This window comes from Macadamia integrifolia, unplaced genomic scaffold (assembly GCF_013358625.1).
Source record: "Macadamia integrifolia cultivar HAES 741 unplaced genomic scaffold, SCU_Mint_v3 scaffold866, whole genome shotgun sequence".
In the NCBI taxonomy this organism is placed as follows: domain Eukaryota; kingdom Viridiplantae; phylum Streptophyta; class Magnoliopsida; order Proteales; family Proteaceae; genus Macadamia; species Macadamia integrifolia.
The window spans coordinates 153,805-173,184 of NW_024870563.1; the positions used below are offsets into that span (position 1 = coordinate 153,805).

Here is a 19,380-nt window from a genome sequence, read left to right on the forward strand (position 1 = left end):
AGTTAGATAGGCATGCAATGCATGAACATGTGGGGTCATCTCTACCCCTTTGGCAATGTATAGTCGTGAGTCAAAACCTGATTGTACTTTCGATCTTCAATCTGAGACCTATCATAACAGTTTCAAATTAGACCGGATTAGGGCACAAGTGTAACAGGGACTCCCTATCATGTCCACACCCTCGGGTAGGTCAGTGCATGTCATGAAGAGTACTCTGAGAGCAAGTAATAGCCACTTAATGTGCAAGGGTGTGGGGTATTGTTAAACGGTGAGAATGTTTTTAATTGTGCTAGCAACCTAGGGGAGGTCCACTCACTTTATGATATTCTGAGATCGAATAATGGTATTCCCATATTACACTTTTATACACAATTACTCACTATTCCTCCACCCCCATGGCCAGTTGCTTAATCTCGTATGTAGTCACGAGTAATGAGCAAGGACGTCACCCCCTTGATCTCGTACCCTTGGGTATATCAAAAGGATCATGTACCTTGCATATATAGATCTTGTCAAGGAAGCCTTGTCAGTCCTATTGCATCCACTGTATACTCGCATTATGTAGGAAATAGATGGAGAACGCTAGGAACGCCACAAACTGATCTGTAGAACTTGTTTGATGTCTTGAAAAGGAATCTTCCTATAATGCATTCTAGATATAAGGAAATGCTCTCCTAAGTGGCTTCGGATGAAAGGTGTCCTTCCTCTTTAGAAATGAGATGTGGTTGATTTGGTATACGTGACTCTGGGGTGGTTCCCGTCAAAGTCCCGTAAAATGCCAAAATATCTAAAAGACCTAAGGAAACTAGGAGGAATGTCACCTAGTGGGATAAGATTAAGGAAAACATGACTTTATTGACAAAGAATGTCTTATAGGAATATTCTGTTCAAGCCATTTGTATGTATCTCCCATCTATGACATTGAGTGGACTAGGGGCATCAACCCCTATCCACTCCCTATAATTAGTGGACTAACTTTGGATGAATCATTAGTTGGCAATTGAGTGAATGAATGAATAAAGGGGTGGGAATGCAAGAATCCTAAAATAAACCACTTTTGGTTCAGGCATAATTCCACACCTCAAGTATTCTCTGCGGTCCATCTGGACACGTTAGGGTAATCGATTGACTCGCTTAAGTCCAGTGTCACCTCCATCATCTTTCCGAGACTGTCTCCTTCCAAGTGATTCCAGTCTAGTTCACATAGATCCACCCAATCCTGAATCACTTGGGCAGGCATGAGTCCACCCAGTGGAGACATTGCAAATAAAAATGGCTAAAGTCAAGAGTGGATTAGCTCAAGTATTGCACCTATTATGAAAGCCTTCCAGGATTGATCCCAAGGCTAAACTGACTCCGACTATAGGAGAATCAAAATAGAACGAACCTATGGGTTATTATGGGACTTCTTCCTGAGTTGACTCAGGAGAACCAGAACTAGCCAGGCCAACTGGTCAACGAGGAGTTTCACCCACCCATTGGAATGGTCAACGAGGAGCTTATTTTCGATTACCTCTACCTAAGGTGGTGATTGAAGATGAGGAAGAAGAGTTTACGGCACATGTCCGAATGGAACCTCCAAAGACAAAGAGAGAAGAAAAAACAGAGAGCAGTTAGAAAAGTTAGAGAATATGATCTGAGTAGGAAAGAGTTCGGAAAGTTAAATAGTGGATTCTGATGAGATGAGTTTCTTTTCTGGGGCAAGGATTCCCAAAAAGTTCAAATGGCAAACTGACAGATTTGACGAGTTAGGGGACCCTAAGGCTCATCCAAAGGTCTTCCTTAGCATTGCTAAATTATGGCAACTTGCTGACGATCAGATGGGTCAGGCATTCATGTTGACGCTATTAGGATCAACACTGAGATCGCTCACATAGTTGGAGTCTACCTAGACACAAAATTAGATAACAGTGGTAAAAGCCTTCACTAACAATACTATTACAACACTGAAGTAGATGTGAAGCGTCGGGAAGTTGAGACCTTGAGACAGTCGCTTAGAGAAGGATTCACTACCTTCCTGATGAGGTTTAGAGATAAGGCTGCCAAGATGGTAGATCGACCTTTTGAAGCGGAGCAGGTAGAAATATTGATTGAAAACCTATCCAAGCTTTACTATGATGTTCTCTACTATCAGCATCTATAAACTTTTGATGCTTTGATAGCCATCGGGACACGTGTTGAGAACAGAATCCTAAGGGATCCACAATATCAAGGAGTTTCTCAATATGTGGGAAAGAATACCAGAGTTGGGAGAGGAAAGAATCCTAAAACCAATGTGGTAGGCAGAGCCCAATAGTCAGTGTCACCTATCACCTCTTCACAACCATTTGTGATACAAGCAGATGCTCCTGCTCAGAAGGCTCCTCACCCAATGAGACAGTTCACTGATTTGGGGATGCCTGTGGTAGTAATATATGAGAAGTTGAAGAAACAAGGATTGTTAGGCACTATAGCTCTAATACGATCAGCAATCCTCCCCCAGCTTGGTACAGGGACCATGAATGTTGTGCCTACCACACTCAAAAGGGGCACACCACTGAAAGGTGCTTAGGTCTTCAACATGCAATTCAAGACTTGGTAGACAATGGGAATATTGAAGTCAAAGTCAAATAGCCTCCCAATGTCACTACCAATCCACTCCCGAATCATGGAACGATCAACATGTTGTTAATGATAAATGATCGAAAATATTTTGATCATCGGTTCTATGATCCGACTCGTCTCATCGGGAACTCCAAGAGATATCTTATCCAGAAGTGACATGAATAGTTAGAGAAACTATTGCATTTGAAAAGGTTGTCTCTCCTCCTAAAAATAGTAAGGCATATAATCAGCTTCATCAAGGTGGCTCATTAGAAGGAATGTGACTCTTTCCAAAGGGCCATTTATATGTACTATACGGATAGGCACTTTTATCATCCCATGTTCTATGGTTCTCGCTCGAGTCATGTGCACAATCTAGAAGAGGAAACAATAGAAAGTGACCCCACTCAACTCATCCTACCCAGGAATCAAAAAAATCAATTGAATACCCGTGCCTACCAAAAAATATGAGGCAAAGGGCCAAAGTCATGAAAACTCCTAAAAGAGAAGAGTCGTCAGAAGATGAACTAGAGAATGAAGATTAGGTACTCGCCATCCCTCTTTCATCGTCAACAGGACAATCCACAGTACCATACCATCAAACTTTATGACACCATCAAAGAGAAGGAGCCTCTTCATCATCTTACCACCCACTATCTTCATCAGGCTATACCACTTCACATAATCCTTCATCATCTTACCACCCCCTATCTTCATCAGAATACCCTATCTGCTACATCACATCACCTTCATATCACCCCACCTCATATCCCTCATCACCCTCATGTCATTCCCATTCTCAGGGTTTGGTGGATAACCCAAGAGAAGGTTGGATTGGCAGGTACATCTTGAAGGATATGCTTGCATTACCAGAATCTCCAAAAGTGATGTCATCAATAGGTTTAGTGAATGTCTTAGGAGAAAGTCAAGATGTTAACCCCACTTCTTTGATTTAGACAACTGTACCTCAGGAGGATGGTCCAGAGATAATTGAAGAAGTCACAGATGACCTTCTCAGAGCAGTAATGGCATTGGCAGTGGGTGAATAAATCAAGGAGCACACCTCCCTAATATATATAGGGAGTGACACAAAAGATGATGAGTCTGGTCTGATCAGGCTCTGAGCCAAAGAGATCAAGTCTAATGGAATTTTTTTGATCCATATGCTCCAAATACTATGAATGTTTGGATGCAGGAGAATTCGAGGACCATGAGGAACCTGATGAAGAACCAAGTGAGGGGGAAATCAATGAAGAAGAGGGCGATGGCAATGATGATGAAGACGAGAGTAAGGATTGGGGTGATAGCGATGACTCCGATGCTCAAAGTGATGATGAGTACATGGGCTAGGATGATATTGACTACCAGGGACCTTAGAATATTGATTGAGATGTTGATCTGAGTATTACTCACCAAAGGATCCAGGAGGGTACTCAGTGTATACTACTGGCAAAGATGACCCGATGGTTGACCCGACAGATGCTATTCAATCAACACTTATGATTAGCATGGAAGGGGACAATATTCAGAAGATAGTGAGGATATCAAAGAATATGAGATCATCATTGAAGGCAATATAGAACCTATAGAAGAACAGATGATTAGAATTTATGGGAAGTTAGGTGAGATGAAAGTCAAAGTTGAGGAGATTGACCAGATGTTAGGTGAAGTAACCATCAGTGAATGCTACTACGCAGAACAAATGGAAAACCTTGAGGAAATAGGGGGAGAAGACATGCTTGCAGAAATAATGGATGCAGGGGTCAAATGCCTTTCTAACGTAGTGAAGAAATTACGAGCTAGGGCTCTTGATATCTATGGAGGACCTTGACTTCCCACCCCAAGTCAAGAAGGAGAATCTTAAGAACAAATTAATCCCATGGTGGGGATAATTACCATAACAGACAATGATGATTAGGATCACTATCCCACAGTGATTGTTATAAAGAAGCCTGTCAGTGTAATTGAGAATAGAAGTGGAAGAGACTACAAGGGCAAGGCCCTAGTGGTAGAACAGTTAAGGACCAATGAGGCTAGAACAAGTGGCTCAAAGAAAGAATCGGAGAACCCGGTCATGGCCCAACTTAAGAAGGTCCAAGCCAATATCTCAATTTGGGGATTATTGATGGCCTCCCCTTCACACCGTGAAGTAGTTCTGAAGTTCCTTACCAATATGCAAGTGCCTTTTGAGATAGATCTGACACATCTGTCATATAGTAGGGGCAACATACGTAGTGCAGTCACTGATGTTTTCAAATTCTGAACTCTTTGCCAAAGGGACCTAGCACAACAGAGCTCTACACATAATAGTGGAGTGCCTTGACAAGACAGTTCCCCAAGTTTTCATTGACAATGGGCCTGCTCTGAATGTCTTGCCTTAAGATTAGCCAAGAGTATTGGTGCCAATATGGAGAAGATGAGGTCATCAGGCCAAACAGTGTGGGATTATGACAATACCAAAAGGGAGGTTCTTGGAATCCTTACCATAGCTATTTTGATTGGCCCAGTGAGGTTTGATATTGACTTCCAAATCATCGACATACCAGCATCTTTCAATATGCTTCTAGGAAGGCCATGGCTACACCTTACAAAGGTAGTGTCATCCAATCTCCATCAGAAGGTGAAATTCCTATATGAGGGGAAGGTGATCACTATCACAGGAGACCCGGAGATAGTGAATACTCTGGCCAATATTGAAAAAGGGGAAGAACAGGCCGAAGAGGTCCAACTTATTGGATTTGAAATAAAAGGAACTTGTGTAGTCCTCTCCAAAGGGACATCTGAAGAGCATATCTCGGCTGATTATGAAGCCATCTGGAGTCCACCAATTAGCTGAATGATGAAAAACATGTAATACTTCCCTAGAATGGGATTAGGGAAGTATCATCAGGGTGTTCCAAAGCTACCCACTTTGGTTGTGAGCAAAGGAAGAAGTGGTCTAGGGTACAATCCTCAAACCCCCAAATCAGGAAGCCACAATGTCGGCAAGGGGAAAATGGTATTGAGAATGACTAGGAAGATATTGGTGTCTTACTACCCCACTCTCAATGGGTATTTTGTAATGGAAGGAGAAAACTTTCCCTTGTGTTAAAATGTTGAGCCATGGTTTGATGAAACTGTCGTAAAGATGCAACCAGGTTTCAAAGTATTCTTTTAAGACTAGTTCAACTAGGTAACTCATGAGTTAGAACAACTACAAACTAAGGAAGGTGATCAGGAAAGCTACATTATTGGAATAGCAGAAGTAGCATTGATTGAAGGTGAGTTCTCCTCTGGCAATCCTACGATGTTGTTCCGGTCTAAGGAATCACCAAGCCCCCTGGTCATTCTGAAGAGAGAATGGGAAAAGAAGATAAGTCTTGTCTAGAGTTTGTGTCTTCCCACCAATATGAAAATCCACATCTGTTCCTTCCTACGAGAATCATGAGCCCCATGAACTCAAGCCCAGGCCCTTTAGAGGAAAGAGCATGTATGCAAAGCAAAGAAGGGTATACAGAATGATGGTCTACATGTACTGTGCCAGAATCAACTACAATAGAAAGGTTCAAGACGGTGGTTAGAGGTGTGACCAGGGAGTAGGGATGGCCTCGATCAACAGGCTAAAAAAGTTAGATTTCATAGAGGGGTTGAGTAGTCTCCACCGCCTATCGCATCTCAAAAAGTTTGGCTTCAAAGACTATGAGATTAAACAGTTTGTGTTTGTAGATAAGCATGCACCTACCAAAGAAAATAATGTTAGCACAACTAAAGAGATAGCAATCACCATCCTAGAAGGAGAAGATGGTCCATTACCACCCTGGATAATGAAGAAGCAGAGCAGATGATTAGTCTTTTGAAGGAGTTCACTGAAGTCTTTGCCTGGTATTATGAGGATATGCCTGGGATAGACCCCAACACTGTGCAACATCATTTGCCAACCTACACCAGAGCAAAGCCAGTCAAACAGAAGCTCAGAAGAATGCATCCATAATGGAGTGAAAAGATCAGAAAAGAAGTTATGAAGCAGTGGAATGCAAGATTTCTACAAGTGGTGAGGTACCCCCAATGGTTGGCAAACATAATACTAGTTCCAAAGAAGGATGGTAGGATATGCAAGTGCGTAGATTTTTGATATCTTAACAAAGTGAGCCCTAAGGATGACTTCCCACTATCTCATATTGATGTATTGGTCGACAACACAGCAGGACATGCCTTGCTATCATTTATGGATGGATTCTCAGGATACAATCAAGTGAGCATGCACCCAAAAGACCGTGAAAAGACAGCCTTCATCACTCTGTGAGAAAATTATTGCTACAAGGTGATGCCCTTTGGACTGAAGAATGAAGGGACAACTTATTAGAGAGCAGCTACAGCCATACTGCATGATATGATGAACAACGATGTAGAAGTCTATGTGGATGACATGATAGTGAAGTCAAGGGATTGACAGGGGCATATTCCCACACTAAGGCGATTATTTGAAAGGATCAAGAAGTATCAGCTGAAGTTGAATCCTTAAAAGTGTGTATTCGAGGCAATAACAAGAAAATTGTTAGGATTCTTGGTGAGTGAAAGAGGAATCGAAGTCGACCCTATCAAGATCAAGGCAATCCAAGAAATACCCACATCTTGGACTGAGAAGGAGATATGGGGATTATTGAGTCATATTCAGTATATCAGCATATTCATAGCTCAACTGACTATGATCTATGAATCAATCTTCAAGCTGCCAAAGAAAGATTAGCCCACAGGATGGAATGACCAATGCCAACAAGCTTTCGATAATATAAAATGATATCTTATAAACGACTAGTATTGACACCACCGGTGGAAGGGGAACCACTTCTGTTATACTTATCAGTTAGGGAATATTCTATGGGCTCGTTGCTAGCACAAAAGAAGATAAAAAATGAGGTAAAGCATGCCACATACTACCTTAGCAAGAAGTTCTTAGAGTATGAGACATGGTATACATCTTTGGAAAGAACTTGTGTTGTACTGATTTGGGCAACAAAGAGCCTACGACACTACATGGTAGCTTATCCAGTGCAGTTGATCTCGATGATGGATCCAATCAAATACCTCTTCGAGAAACTAGCTCTGAAAGGAAGGATGGCTCGATGACTGCTTTTGCTATCAGAATTTGACATCGCCTACGTTTCTTAGAAGTCTATCAAAGGGCAAGCCATAGCCGATCATTTGTCTACCCACCCCACAGAAGGTGGAAGAGCTTTAGATGATGCCTTTCCGGATGAATAAATTATAACAATTGAAGGAGAAGAAATAGCTAATGAATGGCAATTGTTCTTTGATAAATTGGCTAACCAAAAGGGGTGTGGTGCAGGAATAATGCTTGTCACTCTAGACGACCTTTATTTGCCTTTGTCATTCCTCCTTGATTTCCCCTGTACCAACAACATTACTGAATATGAAGCTTGTGCCTTGGGACTGGAAATAGCTCTAACTATTGGGGTGAAAAGGATCAAGATGTATGGAGATTCAACCATTATCATCTGTCAGACGCAAGGAAAGTGGAAGACCAGAGATGAGAAACTGAGGTAGTATCAAGAACATCTAGAAGAGGTGATTGGACACTTAGAGAAGATATCATTTGAATACTTCCAAAGGGATAGCAATAGGTTTTCTGATGTCCTTGCAACCTTGGCATCCATGGTAGAATGCAACCCATGGCCCGGATTTGATCATTCTTGGTGGAACAAAGAAGCAAATCCATTTACCAAGAGACAGTGAATTCTCTCACTATAGATGGCTAGTCTTGGTTTGCTCATATAGTGGACTTCATCAGAGAAAGAAAGTATCCGGTTGAAGCTACAAATGGGAAAAATAAGTTCCTCAATAGATATGCTACCCGGTTCATTCTCCAAGGGGATTTATTGTACAAAAGGTCTTATGATGATATACAATTGCTATGTGTAGATGAAGATCAAGCTAGAACAATTATGGAGAAAATTCATCAAGGCCTTTGTGGAACACGTATGAATGCCAAGATGCTAGCTAAGAAGATTCTTAGACTGGGATACTACTAGAACACAATGGAAGTAGACTGTGTGGGCTTTGTCAAAAGATGCCACAAATGTCAGATATTTGCCATTATCATACAAATTCCACTAAAAAAATTGCACTCGCTCAGTTCCCCTTAGTCATTCTCTACTTGGGGCATTGATGTTAAAGGAAGGGTCAACCCCAAAGCATCCAACGGTCAGGAGTTCATCTTGGTGGCCATTGATTACTTCACTAAGTGGGTAGAGGCTCAATCATATGCAGTCCTTATATCTGCTAAGGTGGCAAAATTCATTCAAGAAAATATCATTTGCCGTATGGAGTGCCCCAAGAACTAATATCAGATCAAGGATCCCATTTTTGGGGCAAAACTGATAAGATTGGCACAAAGTTTGATATCAAGAGGCATCGCTCCATCACCTATAGGCCATGGACCAATGCTGCAGTGGAAGTAGCTAACAAGAACATCAAGGTCATCCTACAGAAAATGGCTAAAACACACAAGGGTTGGGTGGATAAGTTACCGCTCGCTTTATGGGCATATCAGACTTTTGTATGATCCTCAAAGGGGGTAACTCATTTTTCCTTGGTATATGGGGTTGAGGCGGTTTTGCTAATGGGAATCCTAGTACCATCCCTAAGGGTGCTCTTGGATAGTCAGTTACCTGAAGGAGAATGGGTGAAGACTAGACATGATGAGCTCAATTTTCCCGATGAAAGATGCATGAAGGCTATGGATAGTTTGAGAAAGTATCAACTAAGAATGGCAAGGGCCTTCAATAAGAATGTGAAGCCTCATCACATAGAAGAGGGCAAGCTCATTCTTCGAGAACAGAGAACCCCAATTCATGACCTGAGAGGAAAAGTGGTCCATTCACTATACCAGGCAAGGCTATGAGACACATGGACCTCAACGGTGAAAAAATGCCCAGATTGGTCAACATGGATCAACTCAAGAGATATTATGTATGAAGGGTGGACAACACCCAAACTATGCTAGGCTTGATTCCTCTCAAGGGATACATAGGAAACTTGACATGTGCAAGTGCAGTCTCAACAATCTCAAGGCAATAAATTGGTTTATAGATTACCAATCAAGGTATTTAAAAAGATCATCATAGCTTGTGTCCCCCAAGAATCGCCATTTGGCATACAAGGCCATTTATCATTCACCTATGGTCCTCCAAATTCTTTTCTAGAATTCCATCCCCCAAAAGTCACACCCAACACTAGTAAATCAGGGCTAGTTCATTTCCCAACCTTAATTAGTCAAATAAAAAAAAGGAACTTGATGCAACAGTGGTAAAGGTTCGGTTGTGTCAACAGCTAATGGGTGATGCTTTGAAGAATCACCTCTATTCTTTATTTGTGATGGTTTCAGGAAAGGACATGGACTCTTTGGATGATACATTGAGAAAATGGACCTTGGACATGAACATTACGGGTCTAGAACTGCTAGAATGTGTGAGTATGTCAATACTCAATTGGATCAGGTGTGTAAAACTACATCACAGTTTACTCCGATAGATACTTCAACACTGGGATACTGATCTTCATGTATTTCAGTTTGAGATAGTTGAGATCTGCCCAACTCTCGAAGAATTCAGAGCTTGTATGCTATCTCCACCTAGGGGCAAATTGATTCAACCATCTTTGAAGAAAGATTACTCAGAGGAGACTCAAAGTTTCTTTGGATGGGAAAAGGAGGAAATGAAGCAGTTCATTAGATATGGGAAGATTGATATTTTGAAGGTAGCTAGGATTTTCACCGGGTATCTATCATTGGGAGGAATCCATCGGCAGAGATCATAGGATGCTTATCTACTTTGTATGATAGCTCGCTTTGTTCTCTAAATTTCTAGAAGTACCACTTGTTCTGATAGAGGTAGTAAAGCAGTTGAAGGAAAGAGGTGATATCATCCCCATAGTCCTTGCAGAGACACTTAATGGATTTGATAACATAAGCCACAGCCATGGATTTGGAACTGATCATTATCAAGGAAGTCCTGGTATTTTCTAACTTTGGTTACTTGAGAAACTAAAACTGGTCAAGCCGCTAAATGGATGCCAACTAAGAGTTTCTTACTACCAAGACAAGAAGGAATTCCCAGAATTCAAGCTCATCATTGATTGGGAAGAGTACCTACAAGGAAGATCTGCACAGGAGATTGTATGGAGGTGCCCATAGTGGCCACAAGATGATTTTCTACTAAAGACTCCTGGATGCAGCTATGTCAGGTTGATGGGATTAACTCATACATCCTTTTACTTGCCCACTTTACAATAGCCGACAGTATGGACTGAAAGCAGAGGACCTTGAAAAATTGATGAATTTCATCCACCCCAAGATTTGTTTGCCCAAATTGTAGCCCACCTATCTTGTCTTTGGTAGGAAAATTATTCCCCATTTCTATGTAATTCACTTGGTAATGAAGAGAGGCGATATTTGGATTTTCATGTTATTCCAGTTATTCTAATGAAGACTTGGATCGTGGAATTAATCGTGCCTTAAAATTCAAACTCATAAACCCAAGAAAGCTTTTCAATGCTAAAAGATAAGTTTTCATTTCATGCTCAAAATAAAATGTCAAGTCTGGCTATACAAAAGATAAAAAATAAAATAAAAGTAATAAATATGGGGGGAAAGATATATATATATATATATATATATAAAACACAACATCTATGTCTCGTAGGGAATAGGTTTCTAAAAAGCAGTATCTTCATCTGTGCCATACTCGGGGCTATTCGTGGAAAACATGGGGGAAGTGTCAGATGTCAATCGTGAGTTTGCCATTTGTGCCATGAGGTCCCTAATGTGCATGGCCTGTTGGGCAATCATCTCCCTCTGAGAACCAACCTCTCCTATCAAAGAGCCAACTTGTCCTGTCAAAGAGACAATCTGTGCACCCTGGAAAACACAAGTGACGGTCAAAACAAGAGAAAATGATGAAAGAGAAGCAAGCCAAAGAAGTAACAATACCCTCTGGTATAGCTCATCACAGAGACCCTAATGCATCTGTCGAATTTCAAGATATGCCTTTGGTGACACCTAAAAAGGACCATGTCAGCAAAAGAAAGGGAAAAGGCAATGAAATGAGGAAGGTTTGGGTACTCACACAATCATACTAGATAGGCGAGCCAAGAGAGAGATCTTGATCTAATCATTGTTCGAGAGCCTTCGGGACACTAGGGTTGGCTGCATCCGGATAGGTCCAACCAGGAAAGCCATGGAGGGAATGGTGGCCATGCTATGAGAGGGTCCACCCATAATAGTAGAAAGCCCAGCAAATGTAGGACAAGCAACAGTCGATTGTGGTTGAGCAGAAAGAGGAACATTGGGGCGGGTTCTCCACTAGAGGAGCATCACAATAATCAGGAAGGAGAACTTAAAATGTGGACAGAACATTCAAGGGAGAGAACATACCACTGAACCTGTGGGACCCAGGGGGATGCAGACCGTCTCCTCATCTAGGAAGGCCTTGTAGTCCCCATCCATGATAAAAAAGGAATCATCCCATACTCCTTTAGCTAGCTCCTTGACCTCGGCCTCTGGAATGAGATCTGGATGATGCATGGTGGAAGGGGGAAAGCAAGGAGGGATGCATTATTCAACGCCAGACCACTGAGGAGTGAACTGCTCCCCCAAGTATGAGGCACAGCCCTTGAGGCCCCAAAACAATACCCTATGCTCGGTCAAGAAAAGGGCCCGAGCAGCCTCTACAACAATTAGAAATTCGAGGTGCCGAAAAGGTCTCTAGGTGACCTACAATTTCAGATGTGATAAGTATAGCATAAAGAAAGGGGGAAACCCAGAAGTGAAAATGATTTACCCTAGAAATCTCATTCAAGAGAGAATGAGCGGTGGCCCCTGGAAGTAGAGATGGACCCTTGCACGTACAGTGATCCCCCCACTTCGTGGCCATAGGAAAGAAGAGAGCTAATGGATCATGAAGTAAAGGAAGCATGATCCCCAGATGCTCATAACACCAAGGCTAATTTGAGAAAAATCAAGACAATGAGATAACAAAGACGCATGCTTAATGAAAAAAAGGATATAAGGTTATGGGATTACCTGAATGATGTAGCCCGCTCCCTTGATACCACGGTCTCCATAGGCTAGGAGATTAAGTGTCTAAAACAGATGTGTGTAGGCTTCCCTACCCCAATCCCAAGTATCTATCTCATCAAACTCTTAGAAGTGGGTTGCAAAGCGAACATCCACTCTAACCCGAAGGATACTAAAAAGACACTGCCCATAGAAAACAGAAAAAAGGAGTGGACCAACTGAATGGTCGTAATAGGGTTTAGTTCCCCTTGAGATGGCCTCCACCAATGGTCCATGATCTCACCCAATGCAATGGATCCCTGGTTCGTAGAGATGGGAATCCCAGTCAAACTAAGAAAGTCTTTTGCCTCCATGTCAGGCAGAATCAAAGGCCTGCTTCCAAAAGGAATGCCTGTCAAGGCGTAAAAGCAGAATGGGGTGACAGTAATCTCTCCCACAGGGAGATGAAATGAATGCGCACTAGGCCACCATTGCTCGATGAGCCCTTTCATCAACTCAAGGTCCAATTTCTTGGTCTCTAGCAGAGCCAAGCGACATAGGTAGGACTCATCTATAAAACTTCTGGCCTTTGGGAGAATGATCTTATACCATTCTCGGACAGTGTTGGTGTGATACCCTACTTTCTAAACCCGGTCTAATTTCTCAGTTGGTTCAATTTGGTCTTGCAGGACTTGAACTAGAGTGAGCCGAGGTAGGTACCCTATGGAACATGATGGCTAGGGTGACTCTGAACTCAGGTTGGCCAGATGAGTTGGAGTCTGTGCCTAGTGAAGTCCGTGAGCCTAAGCCATGCACTTGCATGTATCATTAGGCCATGTACGCACAATATAGGTAAGATGCTATATTTTATGTTAAATATGCATGTTAATCGATTTCCAATAGTGGAATATGTGTTGGGGCCGAGCCCCATCAAAAATCCTAATAATTCGGCTAAGTTTTGGCCAACTAGTAGGTGGTCATAGATGTGTCAGACCCACCAGTGTGACCTACCACTCTGATCTTTAGATATTTTGACCCCACTATAAGTAGCATTTATTACCTTTCTTTCCCCATATTTATTGTTTTACATGGTGGGTGAGAAAATTAAAGAACAGAGAGAAAAGAAGGAGAGAGAAGAGAAGAAGGAAGAAATAGGGGAGAAAATGCTCGTTGTGCGTCGTCGAGGTTGAATCTTTTGATTTTGACATCGGATTAATGATCCTCATCTCGAGATCTACGATTTGAGTTGAGTAAAGTCTATATTTCTTAAACCCTTATAAAACCCTAAGTGAAACCTTCGATTTGGGTAGCAATCTTTTGGGTCTTGTTATTATCTCTTGAGAATGTGAATCTAAGGTTTAATAAAGGTCCTACATGTTGTTTATGAAGGATTTAGAGGAAGATTTGCAAGATTTGTGAAGCATTTGTTGATCTCTTGAGCTAAAGAAAAGATTTGGGGTTTTGAGATATCCTTGAGCAAAGAGGTAAGATCCACATTCAAGACTTTGGGTCGACCTTAGATCTTGGTTGGAATCTTGAATTGGAGCCTTAGATTTGTGGAAAATACGATCGAATCGACCTGTGATGGTTTCCCCAAGGTGGGATGAAGAATGGGAGAGAACAGCAAAATTCCTATTTTGATTGGTGGGTGCCTGGGAATCGTCGGACCCACCAATCTAGCGCCCACCTGTCTTAGGTGGGCTACTGCTCGACTGGCGAGCAAGACCGGTGGGTAATTTTGCCTGTTGCTCCTAGCCTATCGGTCCAAGCAGAGCTGCTAGCTTGACCGGAGAGCAAAATCGATGGGTGACTTGGCCCATCGGTCTAGGCAGGGTTCCTGGGTCGAATGGTGAGCCAGGACTAGTGGGTGCCTTGCCCATCGGTTGACCCACCAATCTGACTTCTCAGGTCCCAATTGGGCCCAAATTTATCTGGTAACCTTCCCTAGTGATTTTAAACACATTGGGATCATCAAACCTCATTGGTTATGAGCATAAAGTGGAGATATACTAAACCCAACTCTTTTTATGATAGGTTGTACTAGAAACTTACATCATCGTTTGTCAGATCTTCCTCCTACCAAGGATATCTTCTTACACAACTAGGTAAGTGGGAAGAGGACATTGCATCATTTTATTCGGGTTGTAGACTAGCCATGTCATCATATCCTTATTGTGTAGGCTAGTCATCCACAAGTGCCATTGTATGCAATGAGGTGTGCATTATGAAATTCCTTTATGATTTGACATGCTGTTATCTTTAATTTTTAAAAGCCTATCCTTGCTTGTGATATGAGATGGATGACTTTAAACTATTGAATATGATACTTTGCTAGACTAGATGCCATAGTCGGATTGGACACGAATGTATTGGTGGCCCGTGGAATGGGATGCTGTGGTACTATGCAGTTATACTATCTCACATAGGAGCTTGCGGTTAGGAAAGACATTTCTATGCTACGACCTTTCCCAGAAGGGTTTAGGTGTTAGGTATATCACTGGGGGAAAGCCTGAGGTTGTGTACCAATGGTGGCGGTTAGAAGTACGCCCGGCTGATCATTAAGGCTGTCGAAAACTTTGGTGATATAACAAGAGGGCCAATCGTACTACTTTTAATTTAATACAGGGCAAGGCCCATTTTACTTTAATGTCATTGAGAAATAGAACTTACTTTAATGTTGCTGAGAAACAACAATTTACTTTAATGTCATTGAGGAACAAAAAATGTCGTTAAGGAACTGCAATTTACTTTTTTGGTACCCACGGCTGGACTTCTCCAACAACCCTATGGGTGTATCGTGGGATGGGGTTGGCGGCTCGTACCTAAAGCATACGCGTACTGTAGTTGAGTAGCACATAACCAATGACTTAGAATTGTTGTCTAGGTGGACTAAGATAATAAAATGAACTGCATGCATATAGATTCATTTGTATTGCGAATGCTTGTTTGGTCTTTCTTTTCACTTACTGGGTTAGTGAGGTCATCGCACCAACACACCATTTTTAGATGGTCTTACAGGTTATCTGACTGAGGAGCTAGAGTCAGGACCCACTGTTGAGTTTTGCAATCGAGGACTGATGGGTCCCTGAAGATCTCGGGCATGGGACTGAGTGCCCGTGCGATAGCTGTGTTGTAGGTTAGCAACATTGATACCATATTGAGATTCTTTTTGCTTATTTTGAAATGTTACCCCTTTTGTGCTCTAGATGTTTAAATTGTATTTCTTGTGTATATATCACGCATACGGGCCCACATGTAAATGTATTATGTAATACAATTTGGGTATCAAGAGTATTGGGTTATTTACAAGTAAATACATATAAGACTTCCGCTGAAATACGGAATCTTCTTGATTTAGAGTGTGTGTATGCTATGCTGTGGTTACTGTATCAAATAATCCTGGCAGGTTTTGGGTTAACAAGTGTTAACTCGATCACCGGTCCGGTTCTGTAAGGAACGGGGTGTTATAGTTGGGATAGCCATACTTGGCTAATGTCAGAAGCCCTTCCCTAGCAGGCACCTAAATAATAGAATAATAAAAAATAAAACAAAATAATAATAATAATAATAACAATAAAATAAATGAATTTTTTTCAAAGACAATAAACAAAGGAAGAACAAGGAGGACTTACCCATGTGCCCCACAGAATTACAAATGTGTCCTCGGGTCCCCTGAAGCATTTGTCCAGTATACCAGACAGTGGAATCCTTGCCCCCCTCAGCCAAGGGATCGTGACCTGCCACGACCGCCAGTGCACACTTTCTACGGGTCCTCTTCTTCGATTTTTCCGCCATAAGATCTCAAAGTTACGGGAAAGCCCAAGGAATTTCACAAATTATAGAAAGCCCAAAAATATTTCAAATTTACCAAAATGCTTCCTCCCAAGAACTTCGAAGATCATGAAAGAAATGATGAAGAACTTTGAAGAAACAATAAAGAACTTCGAAGAAATGTTGAAGAACTTCGAAGATCTTCGAACTATTTTGAAGAATTTCAGGAAATCTTAAAACCCCAAGAACTCACTCAGATTTCGCTCCTAACTTGGAAAATCAGAAATGAGAAGCGAGTGAAGGGAGGGGGGACCATTTTATTCCAAAAAAAAAATATCATGTGGAAATTCCCACCAAATCTCAAAATTCAAAATTCAAATCAAGATTCAAGTCAATTTCCAAATCAAGATTCAAACCAAATTCAAAATTCAAATCAAGATCCAAATCAAATTTCAAATCAAGATTCAAACCTAATTCCAAATTCAAATCAAGATTCAGATCAAAAAGTCAAGAATCAAGAACCCAAAATCCAAAGTCAAGAATCGAAAGGTCAAATTTTCAAAGAATCAAGAATTAAAATTCAATTTTTAAAGATCATGATCAAATCATTGAATCAATCCCAAACGGTCCAAACTCATTGAGATCAAGATACTTGGTCCCATGGTCTGAGCGTCCTAAGACCAAATTTTTCCTAGACAGGTCCAAGTGACCTAACCTAGGGAGATAAGATCAAGATACCCAGTCCCATGGTCTAAGTGGCCTAAGAACAATTTGCCTAAATCAGTCCAAGTGACCTACCAAGGGAGACAAGATTAAGATGCCCGATCCCACAGTCCAAGTGGCCTAAGACCAATCCCCTACATTGTACATGGAGACCCAGCCTAGTAAAATCAAGATATCAGATACTAACATCCTTTGCAGGAATGGTGCGAATCCCTGCAAACGATGGCTCATAAATGGCATTAAAAAGGATTGCCAGACTAAATTAGATACTAACATCCTTTGCAGAAATGGTGCGAATCCTTGAAAACAATTGCTCAGGATGGCATGAAAAGGGATTTCCAGACCAAATTAGATACTAACCTCCTTTGCAAGAATGGTGTGAATCCCTGCAGGTGATGGCTTAGGAATGGTATGAAGAAGGATTGCCAGACCAAGTTAGATACTGATATCCTTTGCAGGAACAGTACAAATCCCTACAACCGATGGCCCAAGAATGGCATGAAAAAGGATTGCCAAACTAAGAACTAATGTCTTTTGTAGGATTGAGAGGGCTAAAATTTCTTTCCTACAATCAATGGTCCAGGTAAGATCCTAAACTTTGAAGTAGTGAAGAGATATTGCCTGTTGCATTTTCACCTCCGTCACCATTGAGCAAGATGACGACAGTACATGCTCTGTGTGACAAAATGTGGTCGTTCTTTTCTTTGCCCTTCGGCTATGGCACAGGCCTTGACCAAAGAGGGGTATTCTGTAGACATCCAATTTTGTCACCCTCCCTTGACTATGATGACTCATGGATCGTGGACACAACCTTCTGCTTCCAATCAATATAGATGACAACAGGCTAAAGTAACCTAATCCCAAAACGCTCCATACTCACCCAGGAACCCTGTGCGAGAGAAAATACGGGTCCAATTATGACATCACATAAATGAAGGAATCTGGTCGAAAGTGATTATACGTATGGATATTACTTAGAATCATGATTCTAACGATATATGGTACATCAAAATCAGACTATCGGATCTCCCACAGTCATTACTGGTAGACAAAACCCATCAAAGCCCTTGGATCAGAATCTGGGCATATTCCATAGAATATTCCTGTACCCAACCACACTCATACACAACCAACCCCATGCAGAACCAAGCCATGCACAGCGACACCCATGTACAGCCAGCCCCCGTGCGCCCTATGTGCACCAAGCACCCAGCCTTCGTGTGCCCAACATGTACCAAGCTCCCAACCCCCGTATGCCCCGCGTGCACAGGCCCCCAGCCTCTGTGTGCCTTGCGTGCACAAGCCCCCAACACCCGCATGCCCCACGTGCACCAGGCCCCCAGCCTCCTTGTGCCCTCCGTGCACCAAGCCCCCAGCCTCTACGTGCCCATACCTATGACCCCACCCCACACCCATGTGGCCCTGCTCCTGGCCACATGGCCCCATGCATCGATGTGGCCCCTCCCCTACCCACGGGGCCCCAAGCTGATGGCTAACGACCCCGCTCAAGTGGTAGATGATCGATGGCCCAGCACAGTGCTCTAATGACCCCACTGTGATGGGCGGTAGCCCTGCTTTGGTGGCCAAATTTTGGGGTTCTTCTTTTCACCCGCTTGTGTACCCCGTGCCACCTTGCTTGTATATCCTATACCGCTACACCTCATTGGCCAAAAAATTTACCTTTTCCACCATATTGGTGGAAAAATCCCCTTTTGCATCCTATTGGTCCAAGAAACATATAAATACCCCCTCTCCTTGAATTTCACACTTGAGCCACTTGGTGAGCCCCCCTTGTTGTAGACACTCTGCCCTTCTCTCCCTCCCCTTTGAAGTTCTTCCCAATTTCTTCGAAGTTCTTCGGAGTTCTTCAAAGATCTTCAAAGTTCTTCGAATTTCTTCGAAGTTCTTCCCAAGCCTTCCCAAGCCTCCTAAGCCCTCCTATCTCTTATCCCTAGCGGAAGCTCTGGTGGGGTGCCACCTCAGCCAAGCTCTCGCATAGCCTATCCCCAGTAGAAGCTCTATTGGAGTACCACCTTAGCCCATCCCTCCTATAGCCAATCCCTAGTGGAAGCTTTACTGGAATGCCACCTTAGCTTAGCCCTCCCATAACCTATCCCCAATGGAAGCTCTGTCAGAGTGCCACCTCTTCCTAGCCCTCCCATAGCCTATCCCTAGCTTGAAGCTCTGCCGGAGTGCCATCTCAACTTAGCCCTCCTATAATCTATCCCCAATAGAAGCTCTGTCAGAGTGCC

At 42.4% G+C, this 19,380-nt stretch overlaps 1 protein-coding gene across 1 annotated transcript; it reads left to right on the plus strand.

Annotated features, from left to right (window-relative positions):
* The first annotated feature begins 3,608 nt into the window (after positions 1-3,608).
* LOC122070257 (eukaryotic translation initiation factor 3 subunit J-like) lies at positions 3,609-4,414 on the plus strand. Its single transcript, XM_042634380.1, has 3 exons — positions 3,609-3,624; positions 3,779-3,920; positions 4,099-4,414. Exons 1-3 carry the CDS (start codon positions 3,609-3,611, stop codon positions 4,412-4,414), a joined length of 474 nt encoding a protein of 157 aa, XP_042490314.1.
* The last annotated feature ends 14,966 nt before the right edge of the window (positions 4,415-19,380 follow it).

What these genes read in the sequence shown, in the direction of transcription:
- LOC122070257 (XM_042634380.1), top strand. An exon ending in GATGCTCAAAGTGATGATGA is followed by an intron (nt 3,921 to 4,098) that starts GTACATGGGCTA and finishes TTAGCATGGAAG; the next exon opens with GGGACAATATTCAGAAGATA.